Here is a 16,145-nt window from a genome sequence, read left to right as displayed (position 1 = left end):
ACCAACCTCCACTCAGAATACAACCCTTCAACAACCACTCTTTACCTTCTGTGGGCCAGCCAGTTCTGGATCCACACTGCAATGTCCCCTTGGATCCCATGTCTCCTCACCTTCTCCATAAGCCTTGCATGGGGTACCTTATCAAACGCCTTGGTGAAATCCATATGCACTACATCTACTACTCTCCCTTCATCGATGTGCTTAGTCACATCCTCAAAAAAGTTCAATCAGGCTCGTAAGGCAGGACCTGCCTTTGACAAACCATGCTGACTATTCCTAATCATACCATACCTCTCCAAATGTTATAAATCCTGCCTCTCAGGATCTTCTCCATCAGCTTACCAACCACTGAGGTAAGACTCACCGATCTATAATTTCCTGGGCTATCCCTACTCCCCTTCTTGAATAATGGAACAACATCCGCAACCCTCCAATCTTCTGGAACCTCTCCCATCTCCATCGACAATGTAAAGATCATCGTCAGAGGCTCCGCAATCTCCTCCCTCGCCTCCCACAGCAACCTGGGGTACATCTCATCCGGTCCCAGCGACTTACCTAACTTGATGCTTTCCAAAAGTTTCAGCACCACCTCTTTTCTAATATCTACATGCTCAAGCATTTCAGGCCACTGCAAGTCCCCACTACAATCCCCTAGATCCTTTTCCATAGTGAATACTGATGTAAAGTATTCATTAAGTCCCTCTGCTATTTCTTCCAGATCCATGCACACTTTCCCACTGCTGCACTTGATAGGCCCTATCCTTTCGCATCTCATCCTCTTACTCTTCACATACTTGTAGAACGCCTTGGGGTTTTGCTTAATCCTGCCCGCCAAGGCCTTCTCATGTCCCCTTCTGGCTCTCCTAATCTCTTTCTTAAGTTCCTTCCTTTTAGCCTTGTACTCCTCCAGATCTCTAACATTACCTAGCTCTCTGTACCTTTTGTATGCTTTTCTTTTCCTTTTGACTAGATTTATTATAGCCTTCGTACACCACGGTTCCTGTATCCTCTCGTGACTCCCCTGTCTCATCGGAACATGTCTATGCAGAACTGCACACAAATACCCCCTGAATATTTGCCACATATCTTCTGTACTTTTCCCAGAGAACATCTGTTCCCAATTTAATCTTCCAGTTTCCTGCCTGAGAGCCTCATAATTCCCTTTACTCCAAGTAAACACCTTTCTAGCCTGTCTGTTCCTATCCCTCTCCGGTGCTAACGTAAAGGAGATAGAATTATGATCGCTGTCACCAAAATGTTCACCCACTGAGAGATCTGACACCTGACCAGGTTCATTTCCCAATATCAAATCAAGCACAGCCTCTCCTCTTGTACACACCTAACAAACTCCACCCCATCTAAACCCCTCACTGTCTGGAGATGCCAATCGATGTTTGGGAAATTAAAATCCCCCATCACAACAACTCTGTTATTCTCGCACCTTTCTAGGATCTGCTTCCCTATCTGCTCCTCAATAACCCTGTCACTATTGGGCAGCCTATATATAAAAAAACACCCAGTAAAGTTATCGACCTCTTCCTGTTCCTAACCTCCACCCACAGAGACTCCGTAGACAATCCCTCCACAACGCCCACCTTTCAGCAGATTGTTTCCTCTCTGCTGATCCTGCTTGCATCCTAAGCTGAATAGCCTCATGTGCGCTCTGGAATGATGAATGAAACACTTCTGGTAGCTGGTGCATGGTCAGCCTATGTTTATCTGTAGTCTTTGATCAGGATTGGACCAAAAAAAGAGAGCAGCTTGCACTAATACAGTATATTGTGGTACTGCACAGATTTACTCACGGGGCCCTATTCACATAAGTTGCTTGTGTTCAAGAAAAATACACCATTAATGCAGGAAAAGCTACAAATGGTCACTGGGGCAAAATATTACTGCATTTACTAGAATTGACCAAGGGAGGGAGACAAACTTGCAACATTAACACCAGCGTGCATTAATGGGCTGAGGTTATGTGCAAACTGTTGAAGTCGTCAGATATGCACAGGGCTCAGGGAAGCTACATACATATTAGGAGCAGGAATAACCCCTCGGGCCTGCTCCACTATTTAATAAGATCATGGCTGATCTGCTTGTATCTTCAACTCTGCATTCCTGAAGAGTTAACATTTCACCTCCTTGCATTATCAAGAATCTCTCTCTCTGCTTTAAACATGTTCAGATTCTGCTTTCACTGCCCTTTCAGAGATTTCACCTCGTCTAAAATGGGCAACCTCTTATTTTTAAACAATGACCTCTGGTTCTAGATTTTCCTACAAAGAAAACATCCTTTTCACATCTGTCACGTTGAGACCCTTCAGGGTGTTTTGATCAAGTCTCGTTCTTCTAAACTCCAGCAGATACAAGCCTAGCCTGTCCTTCCTTTCCTCAGGACTAATTCTTGCCCATTCCAGGTATTAATCAAATGAACTGCAACCAAAACATGCCTTGTTAAGTAAGGAGACTAATATGGTGCACAGTTCTCCTAAGTGTGATTTATCCAATGCCCGAAATAAGATGAGATTTCTTTATTAGTCACATGTACATCAAAACACACAGTAAAATGCATCTTTTGCATAGAGTGTTCTGGGGGCAGCCCACAAGTGTCGCCATGCTTCCGGCACCAACATAGCATGCCCACAACTTCCTAACCCGTACGTCTCTGGAATGTGGGAGGAAACCGGAGCACCTGGAGGAAACCCACGCAGACACGGGGAGAACATACAAACTCCTTACAGACAGTGGTTGGGATTGAACCCGGGTTGCTGGCGCTGTAATAGCGTTATGCTAACCACTACACTACCGTGCCTGCACAGTACAGCACGGGAGAGGCCATTCGGCCTACAATGTTGTGACGATCATAATGCCAGTTTATACTAAATGTCATCCTCCTGTGTATCATCCACATCCCTCCATTCCCTTCATATTCATGCATCTGTCTAAAAGCCTCTTAAACTCCACCAAACTGCCTGCGTCCACTACTACCCCTGGTGACCCATTCCAGGCACCTACCACTCTTTTTTTAAATGTTGCCCCTCATGTTGCCTTTAAATTCCACCCCGCCCCCCAAAAATCTTAAAAGCACTTCCTCTGGTGTTTGACATTTCTACCAATGGGAAAAGACTCTGACGGCCTACCCTATCTGTGCCTCTCATAATTTTAAAAACCTCTATCAGGTCTCCCCTCAGCCTCTGGCACTCTCGGAAGAACAACCCAAGTTTGTCCAACCTCTCCTTATAGCTCATACCCTCTAATCCAGGCAGCATCCTGGTGAACCTCTTATGCACCCGCTCCATGTCCCTCCTATAATGGGGCAACCAGAACCACACACAATACTCCAAAATAAAATAACAGAAACATTTTTCCTGCTCTATATCCTATTCACCTAACAATAAAAACATTCCATGAGCTTTCCTACTCACTTGCTGTACCTGCATACGATCCTTTTGTGTGTCATGCATTGAAGGACCCAGATCCCTCTACCTCAGAGCCCTGCATTATCACAATATTTACATGCAGCCTGTCCCCCAGTTATAAATGGGTTCCATTGTTAAGAGCTGTGAGGTAATGATGCAGCTCTATAAAACTCTGGTTAGACCACACTTGGAGTACTGTGTCCAGTTCTTTTTTTTAAATTTTATTTACAGCGTGGTAACAGGCCCTTCCGGCCCAACGAGTCCACGCCGCCCATTTTAAACCCATATTAACCTACCCGTACGTCTTTGGAATGTGAGAGGAAACCGGAGCACCCAGAGGAAACCCACGCAGACATGGGAGAATGTACAAACTCCTTACAGACAGCGACGGGAATCGAACCCCAATCGCTGGCGCTGTAATAACGTCGCACTAACCGCTACGCTACCGTGCCGCCCTGGACGCCTCATTATAGGATGTGGAAGTTTTAGAGATGGTGCAGAGGAGATTTGCCAGGATGCTGCCTGGTTTAGAGAGTATGCATTGAAGGGAGACTAAGGGAGCTGGGGCTTTACTCTTTGGAGAGAAGGAGGATGAGGGGAGACATGATAGAGGTGTACAAAATATTAAGAGGAATAGATAGAGTGGACAGCCAGCGCCTCTTTCCCGGGGCACCCATGCTCAATACGAGAGGGCATGGCTTTAAAGTAATGGGTGGGAAGTTCAAGGGAGATGTCAGAGGAAGGTTTTTTTTTACCCAGAGAGTGGTTGGGGCATGGAATGCGCTGCCTGGGGTGGTGGTGGAGGCAGGTACATTGGTCAAATTCAAGAGATTACTAGATAAGCATATGGAGGAATTTAAAATAGAGGGATATGTGGGAGGAAGGGGTTAGATAGTCTTAGGTGAGGTTTAAAGGTCGGTACAACATTGTGGGCCGAAGGGCCTGTATTGTGCTGTACTGTTCTATGTTCTGTTACAGATGTCCATAATTCGATTTTGTGCATAAGTCGGAAAATAGACAATCACTCGATACAATAACCTCACCTCCACAGTATTGTAATTAATGGTGTTGATGAGGGCCAGTTAACATGAACATTTATTTATTGTTGTCCCCTGCCTCGTTACAGTGGGACAGAGTCAGGCTGTCCCACGGTCACTGGCTGGTTTTGATGGGCTTGAAGTATCAGTGGATGTTCCATTGAGTATTGTTGCACAATATCAATAGAAGCAATTGCTTGTTAATTTCCAAAGCAACTGTCTTAAGTGGTCACCTGCAGTGAAAATAGTCTGTGTTCTTAAGAGACAACAGAGTCTGATTACTGCAGGGAGGTTGCATGTAAACAGATTTCTCAAGACTGATTCTCATTTGAATTTTATAACATTCAAGTGAGCTCATTTGTATGTGCAGGTGTCCATAAATTGGGCCTTCATAACCCGGGGAGAGCCTGTAATATTTTATTTATCTTTTCCCCCAGATCACTTTTTTTAAAATTTTATTTACAGCGTGGTAACAGGCCCTTCCGGCCCAACGAGTCCATGCCACCCATTTTAAACCCAGACTAACCTATCCATACGTCTTTGGAATGTGGGAGGAAACCGGAGCACCCGGAGGAAACCCACGCAGACACGGGGAGAACGTACAAACTCCTCACAGACAGTGACGGGAATCGAACCCTGATCGCTGGCGCTGTAATAGCGTCGCGCTAACCGCTACACTACCGTGCCGCCCTTCTCAAGACTTCTCCATATTCCTCATGTCTTCGCAACTTACTTCCCTGCCTAGTTTTGTGTCATCTGCAGATTTGGCGCCTTTATCCATCATTGTATAAATTGTAAAAAGTTGAGACGTCAGCACCACTCTGTGCGGCACACTGCTACCCACATCTTATCAACCACAGAATAACCCCTTGCTGCCTGCGCTCTTTCCCATTAGCCAGGCAGTTTTCTACCGTCAATATGTTCACTGCTATACCATAAACTTTTATTTTCAATACCTTGTCAAATGCTAGACTCTTGGGAGTGAACTCTGTGTTTTTATGTACGAGCCAACAGATAATGGAATTCAGTTCATTGGGTTTACTTGCAAGGAGATTTATCAGAATCAGGTTTGTTGTCACTGACCTGGATGATGTGAAATTTGTGGTTTGGTGGCAGCAGTGCAGTGCAAAGACACAAAATTACTATAAATTATAGAAGTAAATAGTGCAAACAAAAAGGAATAACGAGATAGTGTTCATGGGTTCCTGGACTGTTCAGAAATCTGATGGAGGGGAAGAAGCTGTTCCTGAAGCATTAAGTCTGGGTTCTCAGGCTCCTGTACCTCCTCCCCGATGGTAGTAACGAGAAGAGGGCATGTCCTGGGTGGTGAGGGTCCTCAGTGACGGATGTCGCCTCTTGAGGCACTGCCTTCTGAAGATGTCCTCGATGGTGGGGAGGGTTGTGCCCGTGATGGAGCTGGCTGAGTCTACTACCCTCTACAGCCTCTTGCGATCCTGTGCATTGGAGCCTCCATACCAGGCGGTGATGCAACCAGTCAGAATGCTCTCCATCGTACTTCTGTAGAAATTTGCAAGGCTCTTTGGTGACATACCAAATCTCCTCAAACTCCTAATGAAGTAGAGCCACTGGCATGCCTCCTTCATGATTGCATCAATGTGTTGGGCCCAGGATAAACCCTCGGAGATCTCGACGCCCAGGAACTTGAAGCTGCTCACCCTTTCCACTGCTGACCTCTCAATGAGGACTGGTGTGTGTTCTCCTGACTTCCCCTTCCTGGAGTCCATGGTCAATCTTCTGTAGAGCCAGGTGGTCAGTAGTAAATTTCAGGAGTGTGATTATTGGGCTATTGTTGGATTTTGGGATATAGAGAAAAGGGAGAAAAATTGAACTGATTTATAGATTTCATTGAATAATAGAACAGGTTTAAAGGTGCAAGTGTCCTCCTATATCCTTGTAGGTGGCAGCTTGCTTATCCCCCGGAGGCAAGCAAGTCCTCTTTGTTTCCATGACCAGTGCCTGTACCAGGTGATTTCTCTTGCGAGCCTGCCTCGCTAACTCCGTGTGTATCTACATCCACGTGTCTGGAGAAACTCCCTAATGGGTTCACTTCCCTTCTTCCTAACCAACCCCCTGCTTCCCCATCAGGTTCGAACGCATTGTACCCAGGAGGGTGCCAGGATGAGCCCGACCAGTTGGACGACTGGAATCGGATCGCCGAGCTGCAGCGTCGGAACGGGGTCTGTCCTCCGCATCTGAAGACCTCCTATCCTCTGGAACCCAGTGTAAGAAGCTGAGTCTCCTCTTGGCATCTATTTATCAGAGAAATATATTTTCATTTATCTACTCTCTCATTTGTAGAAACACACTACAGTGAACAGACAACTGCACAGGCCCTTCAGCCCACCCTATCTGTGCTGACCGTGATGCCCATCTCCCTGCACGTGGTCCATATCCCTCCATTCCCTGCCTGTTCATGTACCTCTTGTACTATCCCTACACAGACTACTCTGGTCTGTGCTGGCTCTTTCAAAGGGTCCAAAGCCCTGGTTTTTTAAACTTGTTCTCCTCCTCATTAGGATGTTGCATGGACTTCCATGTGAAATCGCTGTCCACATTCTGTCAACTGACTGAAGATTTTACTAATCACCTCCCTCTTTTGTCAATGATTTTGAATCTATAGCCTTTATTTATAAGAAGGAATTGTTCAGGCTAACCTTACGAATGAAAAGTTTGTTGCCCTAAGAGCCTCTGGTCCTTCAATTTTTTTTTCCCTCTCCAGCCATTCCTGTGATGGAGATTGGTAGTGAGCACCTGCTGTCTATTTGACTGTGGAGGGCATCGCAGCCTTTCCCTCCCCTGGAGGGCAGTTTGTGGTCTATATTAAATGCTTAATTTAATCAGTTTAAAAAGTAAACCGATGAACTAATCAGTTGGGATCCCATGCTCCTTCACAAAGCCTCCTGACGTGAAATTAAAGGCTTGTTTCTTGCCCCCTGCCCCACCAGACTGCTGTCGCTGAATCCGTGATTACAGAGGACGAACTGAGGCTTGGAGACCCCAACGAGACTCTCCGTCGGGCCACCCTGCTGCCCAAGGAGATAAACGCTGTCCGCCTAAGGAACCTGGCCACAGACTCCCTCGACCCCAACTGGAAGGGAGTCACCACTCGGCAGCGCAAGCGACTCTCCGAGGAGTCACACCAGGGATCGGGCACCCCTGAGGTAAGGAGCGTAAGAGTCCTTAGTTCTATTTGCTTGGAGGGATGGCTTATTGTGGAGTATAAACCTGCTCCTGCAGACGCCTTGTTCCCTGCTGTAAACTCTGGTGTAATCCCTTCACGCTGGCCTTCATCGGTCAGGACATTGAGTATAGGAGTTGGGGCATTATGTTGCATTTGTGCAAGTCGTTGGTGAGGCTGCATTTGGAATTGGTTTATTATTGTCACTTGTACCAAGGTACAGTGAAAAACTTGTCTTGCATACCGTTCGTACAAATTAATTCATTACAACAGTGCATAAGGTAAAAACATTACAGAATGCAGAATAAAGTGTCCCGGCTACAAAGAAAGTGCAGTGCAAGGTCATAACGAGGTCCATCTTATTGTACTAGAGAATCGTTCAGTAGTCTTGACAGCAGGATTCTTGACCCTGGTGGTACGTGCTTTCAGGCTTTTGTATTTTGTATCCAATGGCTGAGGGGCGAAGAGAGAATGTCCGGGGTGGGAGGGGTCTTTAATTATGTTGGCTGCTTTACTGAGGCAGCAAGAAGTGTAGACAGGGTCCATGGAGGGGAGGCTGGTTTCTGTGATGTGCTGAGCTGTGTCCACAACTCTCTGCAGTACTTTGAGTACTGTGCACAGTTTTGGTCGCCCTATTATCAGAAAGACGTGGTTGAACTGGAAAGAGTGCAGAAAATATTTACGAGGATGTTGCCAGGACTAGAGGGCCTGAGTTATAGGGAGAGGTTGGCCAGGCTGGGTCTTTATTCCTTAGAACGGAGGAGAATGAGGGGTGACCTTATAGAAGTGTTTAAAATTATGAGAGGCACAGATAAGGTGGACGGTAACAGTGTTTTCCCCAGGGTAGGGGAGTCCAAAACTGGGGGGCATAAGTTTAGGGTGAGAGGGGAAAGATTTAAAAGGGACCTGAGGGGCAACTTTTTCACACAGAGGGTGGTGAGTGTATGGAACGAGCTGCCAGAGGAAGTGGGTGAGGCAGGTACAACAGTGTCACTTAAGAAGCACTTGGATAGGTACATGGAGGGGTGGGGTTTGGAGGGATATGGGCCGAATGCAGGAAATTGGGGCTAGCTAGGTAGGCACTGTGGTCAGTATGGACTGGTTGGGCCGAAGGGCCTGTATCCGTGCTTTATTGGTCTACAATGCTATGACTAAGTGGAGGTAAAGCTTGCAATTTTATAGTGCTTTTTCATAGGTTCTAGAACATAGAATATTACAGCACAGTACAGGCCCTTCGGCCCACAATGTTGTGCCAACATTTTATCCTGCTCTAAGATCTATCTAACCCTTCCCTCCCACGTAGCCCTCCATTTCTCTATCATTCATGTGTCTATCTAAGAGTCTCTTAAATGTCCCTAATGTATCTGCCATGTAAGTGTTCCTAATCGTTCTGTATGTTCATGGACAGTTGATGCATTTATTTTTTGAAGTGCATCACTGCTGTAAGCAAAGCCACCTTGGACTTTTGAATTTAATAATATTAGTAATTGGTTTATTGTCACATACACCATGAAAAACTTTGATTGCATACCATCAGACAGATCATTCCATACATAACTACATCGAGGTAGTACAAATGGAAAAACAATAACAGAATGCAGTATGTAGTGTTAGAGTTACCGAGAGTACAGTGCAGGTAGTCAAATAGTCGTACAGCAAAGAAACAGGCCCTTCGGCCCAACTGGTCCATGCTGACCAAGATTCCCATCGAAGCTAGTCCCATTTGGCCCATAACCCTCTAAGTCTTTCCGATCCATGTACCGATCCAAGTACCTATTAAATGTTGTTAATGTGAAGTGCAGGGGTTATGACATTGAGAAATCAAGATTTATCTTCGTTCAAGAGTCTGATAACAGTGGGGTAGAAGCTGTCCTTGAGCCTGGTGGTACATGTTCTCAAGCTCGATGGGAGGGGGGAGAAGAGAGAAACTAGGGGTCTTCGATTATGTTGGCTGCTTTACCGAGGCATCGAGGTGTAGACAGGTTCATCTGTAAAAATTGGTGAGGGGAGTTCGTCTTTGTGTAGGGGTGTCCATAAGTTGGATGTTCTTAACCTGGGGATGGCCAGTTTGAGGATTTCCCTGCCACCACCCCCCCCCCCCCCCCCCCCACCAAATCCCAGCTTTCCACAATCCTTCTGCGTTTAAACAATCTGTTCTATGATTCTTTTTTCCAAGGTAAACCATGTTCTACTTTCCCACATTATATTCCCCTTACCAAGTTTTTTGCCTGTTCACTCGTTGATACCTCCTTGTAAGCACAGCTCCCTTCCCCTCCACTGCTTCTGTATCACCTGTAAATTTGGCAACAGTCCTTCGAGATTGTTGTAAACAGCTGCCATCCCAGCACTGATCCTGGCAACACCCCACTGGTTACAGGTTGCCACTCTGAGAATAGACAATAGACAATAGGAGCAGAAGTAGACCATTCGGCCCTTCGAGTCTGCACCGCCATTTTGAGATCATGGCTGATCCTCAACAATCAATATCCTGTTCCTGCCTTGTCCCCATATCCCTTGATTCCCCTATCTATAAGAAACCTATCTAGCTTCTTCTTGAAAGTGCCCAGAGAATTGGCCTCCACTGCCCTCTGAGGCAGTGCATTCCACAAATTCACAACCCTCTGGGAGAAGAAGTTTTTCCTCACCTCTGTCCTAAATGGCCTAGCCCTTATTCTTAAATCATGCCCCCTGGTCCTGGACTTCCCCAACATCTGGAACATATTTCCTGTCTCTATCTTGTCCAATCCCTTAATAATCCTGTATGTTTCAATCAGATCCTCTCTCAATCTTCTCAATTCCAGCGTGTACGATCCCAGTCTCTCCAACCTCTCAGCATAAGACAGTCCCGACATCCCCGGAATTAACCTCGTAAACCTACGCTGCACGGCCTCTATAGCCAGGATATCCTTCCTTAACCCTGGAGACCAAAACTGTACACAATACTCCAGGAGTGGTCTCACCAGGGCCCTGTACAAATGCAAAAGAATCTCTTTGCTTTTGTACTCAATTCCCCTTTAATACAGGCCAACATTCCATTAGCCTTCATCACTGCCTGCTGCACTTGCTCATTCACTTTCAGTGACTGATGAACAAGGACTCCTAGATCCCTTTGTATTTCCCCCTTACCTAACTCCACACCATTCAGATAATAATCCGCCTTCCTGTTCCTGCTCCCAAAGTGGATAACCTCACACTTATCCACATTAAACTTCATCTGCCAAGTATCTGCCCACTTACCCAACCTATCCAAATCACCTTGAATTCTCCTAACTTCCTCTACACATATCGCACTGCCACCCAACTTTGTATCATCAGCAAACTTGCCAATGTTATTCACAATGCCTTCACCTAAATCATCAACATAGATCGTAAACAGCTGCAGTCCCAGCACCGAGCCCTGTGGCACCCCACTAGTCACGGCCTGCCATTCTGAGAAACATCCATTCACCCCTACCCTTTGTTTCCTATCCGCCAACCAGTTTTCTATCCACGTCAATACCCGCCCCCCAATTCCATGAGCCCTAATTTTACCCACCAATCTCCTGTGCGGCACTTTATCAAATGCCTTCTGAAAGTCGAGGTATACAACATCCACTGAATCTCCCTCATCTATTTTCCTGGTTACATCCTCAAAAAACTCCAATAGATTAGTCAAGCATGATTTGCCCTTGGCAAATCCATGTTGACTCGACCCAATCCTATCATTGCTATCCAATATGCCGCTATTTCATCCTTAATAATGGACTCCAGCATCTTCCCCACCACAGATGTTAGGCTAACTGGACGATAATTCCCCGTTTTCTCCCTCCCTCCTTTCTTAAAAAGTGGGATAACATTAGCCATTCTCCAATCCTCAGGAACTGTCCCCGAATCTAAGGAACATCGGAAAATGATCACCAATGCATCCACAATTTCTAGAGCCACCTCCTTTAGTACCCTGGGATGCAGACCATCTGGACCTGGGGATTTGTCAGTCTTCAGCCCCGTTAGTCTACCCATCACCATTTCTTTCCTAATATCAATCCACTTCAGTTCTTCTGTCACCCTCTGCCTTTTGTCCATTCTTACTTCTGGGAGATTTCTTACGTCTTCCCCCGTGAAGACAGATCCAAAGTACTTATTAAATTCGACTGCCATCTCCCTGTTTCCCATAATAATTTCACCCGATTTAGTCTTCAAGGGCCCAACATTGTTCCTAACTAACTTTTTTCCCTTCACATACCTAAAAAGAAAAGCTTTTGCTATCCTCCTTAATATTCCTGGTTAGCTTGCCTTCGTACCTCATTTTTTCTTCCCGAATTACCTTTTTAGTTAAGTTCTGCTGCACCTTAAAAATTTCCCAATCTTCTATCTTCCCACTCAGCTTGGCTCTGCCAGACTTCTTCCTTTTTAACACAATGCTATCTCTGACTTCCTTTGTCAGCCACAGTGGCCCCTTTCCCCTCTTTGAGTCTTTCCTTCTCTGGGGAATGAACTGATCCTGCACCTTGTGCATTATTCCCAAGAATGACCCCCTTATCCTGCTGCTTGGCCAATCCTCTACCCATATATTAGAACAGAGAACACTACAGCACAGCACAGGCCCTTCGGCCCGCAACATTGGGTATTACTTCCAACATCGTACACATTGAACATCCGAATATACCACAGCTGCTGCCTCCCCTCTACCCACACTGGCTGATGCTTAAAGATCTCTCATAAATTTGTCAGACATAATTTCAGCTTCGTAAAGCCTTGCTGATTCTGCCTGATCAGATCAAGGCTTTCCAGATGTTCTACTATTACCTCAATAATTAATTCTAACATTTTTTAGCGTGTAGCTTTTCCTGGTGCATGTGTAGCACTTTTAACAAAGCTGAAAGCACATACCACCACACTTAAGGACAGCTTCTATCCTGCTGTTATAAGACTATTGAATGATCCCTGAGTACAATAAAATGGACTCTTGACCTCACAATCTACATTGTTATGACCTTGCACCTTATTGTCTGCCTGCACTGCACTTTCTATGTAACTGTGACACTTTATTCTGCATTCTGTTATTGTTTACCCTTGTACTACCTCAGTGCACTGATGTGATGAAATAATCTGTATGGATTGCATGCAGAACAAAATCTCATGACTTTATTTTTCCCTGATTTCCCAGGCCAAGAAACAACTGAGCTGCTTTCCGCGCCCCTTGAGCCCAAAGGAAAAGGACAAGCAAGGCCAGGCGCAGTACGACAACCGATCCAAACGTCTGACTCAGAATAAGGCCCGGAATCAGGTGCGTTCCTCCATCACTTCCTCAGGGAAGCTGGTTTTACCTTAAATAAAGAATCTGCATCTCTAAACACTCTGTAATCAATTCACTGTTCATCAAAATCAGATTTATTATCACTGAATTGTATGATGTGAAATGTGTTGTTTTGTGGCAGCGGGGCAAAGCCAAAATTACTATAAATTACAAAAATAAATAGCACATAAAAAAAGGATTAATGAGGTAGTGTTCATGGACCGTTCAGAAATCTGATGGTGGAGGGGAAGAAGCTGTTCCTGAATCGTTGAGTGTGGGTCTTCAGGCTCCTATACCACCTCCCCGATGGTAGTAACGAGAAGAGGGCATGTCCTGGGTGGTGAGGGTCCTCAGTGATGGATGTCGCCTCTTGAGGCACCGCCTCCTGAAGATGTCCTCGATGGCAGGGAGGGTTGTGCCTGTGATGGAGCTGGCTGAGTCTACAACCCTCTGCAGCCTCTTGCGATCCTGTGCATTGGAGCCTCCATACCAGGCAGTGATGCAACCAGTCAGAATGCTCTCCACCATACATCTGTCGAAATTTGTAAGAGTCTTTGGTGACGTACCAGATCTCCTCAAACTCCTAACGAAGTAGAGCCGCTGGGGTGCCGCCTTCGTGATTACATCGATGTGTTGGGTCCAGGACAGATCCTCCAAGATGTTGACGCCCAGGAACTTGAAGCAGATCACCAAGATGTTTTTTTTGCTCCAGATTCCAGCATCTGCAGTCTGTGTCTGCAAGACTTGCTTTAGCAGGTTTCCTTACCTGAAGCACTGTACAGACACAATCCCTTTATTGAGGGGGAGGGGGGAGATATACGCACATGGGGGGCAGTTCAGAGAAAGTTCACAAGGTTGATTTCTCAGACACCAAGACACCAAGATGTGATCTGGTCATTACCATGTAGCTGTTTGGGAGATATTTCTTCTCCTCACAGACACTCCCTCACCCCCACTCCACCAGTTTACTTATTTGTTTTCTCTCTCTCTCTCAGGATGACAGACGGAAATCCATATCTTACACTGTCTTCAACACGCCTCGGAAGTTGGGCAGCACCTTGCTGCGGAGCATCAATAAGAGGGCCACCCCCAGGAAAACACCCAAGAAAACCCCAAAGAAGTCACCCAGGAAGTCACCCAGATCAAATTCTAAAAAGGTAAATACCTGGTTCAAACGTGGGCAAGTTGTAAAAGCTGGGAAATGAGGAGAAGCTGGAGGGTCCCAGTCTCATCATGTCGGGCCTACGCTGGGCTTTCTTCATGTGGAGATGGTCGTCTGGTTGGGCTTGAGATCGTAAGGAACATGATTCGGTCACGCGGCTCTTCAATAAGATTGTATCTGATTTAAGTCTCGGCTCCTGCCTGTTCCCCATTAACCCTGACTCCACTGTAGCCAAAATAGTAAATTTGAAGCTGTCTGAAGCAGAGGATTCCAAAGATTCCTGCTAGAGGAGAAAATTCCACTTCTTCTCCATCTTAAACTGCTGTGTCCTTTATAGTTGTAGATTTCCCCCAGAAGTGGAAACGTTCTCTCACTCTCCTGCCCCGTCCGAATCTTGTAGTAATAAGGTTGTGTATCATTCTTCTGAACCCCAAGGAGTATGGACCCAATCTGCTCAACCTTTTCTCGTCTGAGAAATCAACCTTGTGAACCTTCTCTGAACTGCCCCCCATGTGCGTATATCTCCCCCCTCCCCCTCAGTAAAGGGATTGTGTCTGTACAGTGCTTCAGATAAGGAAACCTGGTAAAGCAAGCCTTGCAGACACAGACTGCAGATGCTCGAATCTGGAGCAAAAAAAACAAACTGCTGGAGGAACTCAGTGGGTCCAGGAGCATCCCAAGTTCCTCCAGCGATTTGTTTGGTAAAGCAAGACAAGGCCTACATTTGAATTATACAATAAAGGCCAACGTTACACTTGCCTTCCTAAATAACTTTAATATTTTGTTTGCTGTACATAGGGGCCAGATCCTTCTGCATTCTGTAGGCTCCCACCCCCCACCCCCCCATGTTCTGTTTTTCTATTCTACCCACTGGAGTGGATGGCCACATATTTCCGTACTTATTTTGCATAAATCTGACTGCTTCAAGGTTGGTTTTCCAGTTGTTGGGTTACCATTGGTCATACCTGACACAGGTGGGATTTGATCTCGCACCCTCCACGTTCCCGTAGCCGTTCCTGCACCATGCCCTGAGTCTGGCGACTTCCCTACACCTGCAGCTCCCAGAGTGGCCTCCTTTCTCTGTGATCACCTGGGCAGGCCCCCCTTTCTGCAGCCCACCCCTTCAGGGCCTTGCCCTGACGAGTTGCCCAGGTGACGAGCTAGTGAGTGTCCATTGGCTGTATCGCCATCAGTGTGAACCAATCAGTGCATACGTGGCAGGTGAGATTTTCCCATCACGTCTGTGGCCATCGAGTTGTACAGCAAGGAAACAGGCCCTTCGGCCCATTCTATCCATGCTGACCAGTGTCTTTCTAAGCTAGTCCCATCTGCCTGTGTTTGACCCCTATCCCGATTAAACCTTTCCTATGCATATACCTGTCCAAATTTCTTTTAAATGCTGTAAATTTACGTGCCTCTACCACTTCCTGTGGCAGCTTGTTCCATTCACCTCTGTGTAGGGAAAACTTGCCCCTTTAAATCTTCCCCCTCTTACCTTAAACCTGTACCCTCTGGTTTTAGACTCCCCTACCCTGGGGAAAAGACTGTGACTACCCACCCTATCTTTACCCCTTATGGTTTTATAAACCTGTAAAAGGTCATACCTCGGCCTCCTTTGCTTCAGGGGAAAACAGTCCTAGCCTGTCCAGTCCCAGCAACAGCCTTGTTTGTTCATTCACCCTCCCTCTGAGCCCCCTCGTGACCCCCATCAACAATGTGTGGCTCCTTCCTGCATTAAACCCCCTCCAAAACAGCTGACTGTCAACAAACTCCAAGGCAGAGTACAAAGTTAATGGCAGGATTCTGGGCAGTGTGGAGGAGCAGAGGGATCTGGGGGTTCATATTCACAGTTCACTGAAAGTCGCCTCACAGGTGGATAGGGTAGTTAAGAAAGCTTATGGGATGTTAGCTTTCATAAGTCGTGGGATCGAGTTTAAGAGCCGCGAGGTAATGATGCAGCTTTACAGAACTCTGGTTAGACCACACTTACTGTGTCCAGTTCTGGTCACCTCATTATAGGAAGGATGTGGAAGCATTGGAAAGGGTGCAGGGGAGA

General features: G+C 46.2%; 1 protein-coding gene across 4 annotated transcripts in view; it reads left to right on the top strand.

Moving 5' to 3' along the window:
• The window catches only part of numa1 (nuclear mitotic apparatus protein 1), a 96,110-nt gene that overhangs the window by 76,252 nt on the left and 3,713 nt on the right, over positions 1 to 16,145 (top strand). For all 4 annotated transcript variants that reach the window (XM_052025817.1, XM_052025820.1, XM_052025816.1 and 1 more), the window contains exons 22-25: positions 6,560 to 6,696; positions 7,420 to 7,635; positions 12,799 to 12,918; positions 13,923 to 14,084. In XM_052025817.1, coding sequence (XP_051881777.1) covers positions 6,560 to 6,696; positions 7,420 to 7,635; positions 12,799 to 12,918; positions 13,923 to 14,084 — 635 coding nt within the window. The remainder of the gene's footprint in view (positions 1 to 6,559; positions 6,697 to 7,419; positions 7,636 to 12,798; positions 12,919 to 13,922; positions 14,085 to 16,145) is intronic.

The sequence above is a fragment of the Pristis pectinata genome, chromosome 11, assembly GCF_009764475.1.
Source record: "Pristis pectinata isolate sPriPec2 chromosome 11, sPriPec2.1.pri, whole genome shotgun sequence".
NCBI classification, from domain to species: Eukaryota; Metazoa; Chordata; class Chondrichthyes; order Rhinopristiformes; family Pristidae; genus Pristis; species Pristis pectinata.
The sequence above is the reverse complement of the archived record's forward strand: the minus strand, read 5'-3'. Positions and strand labels throughout refer to the sequence as shown.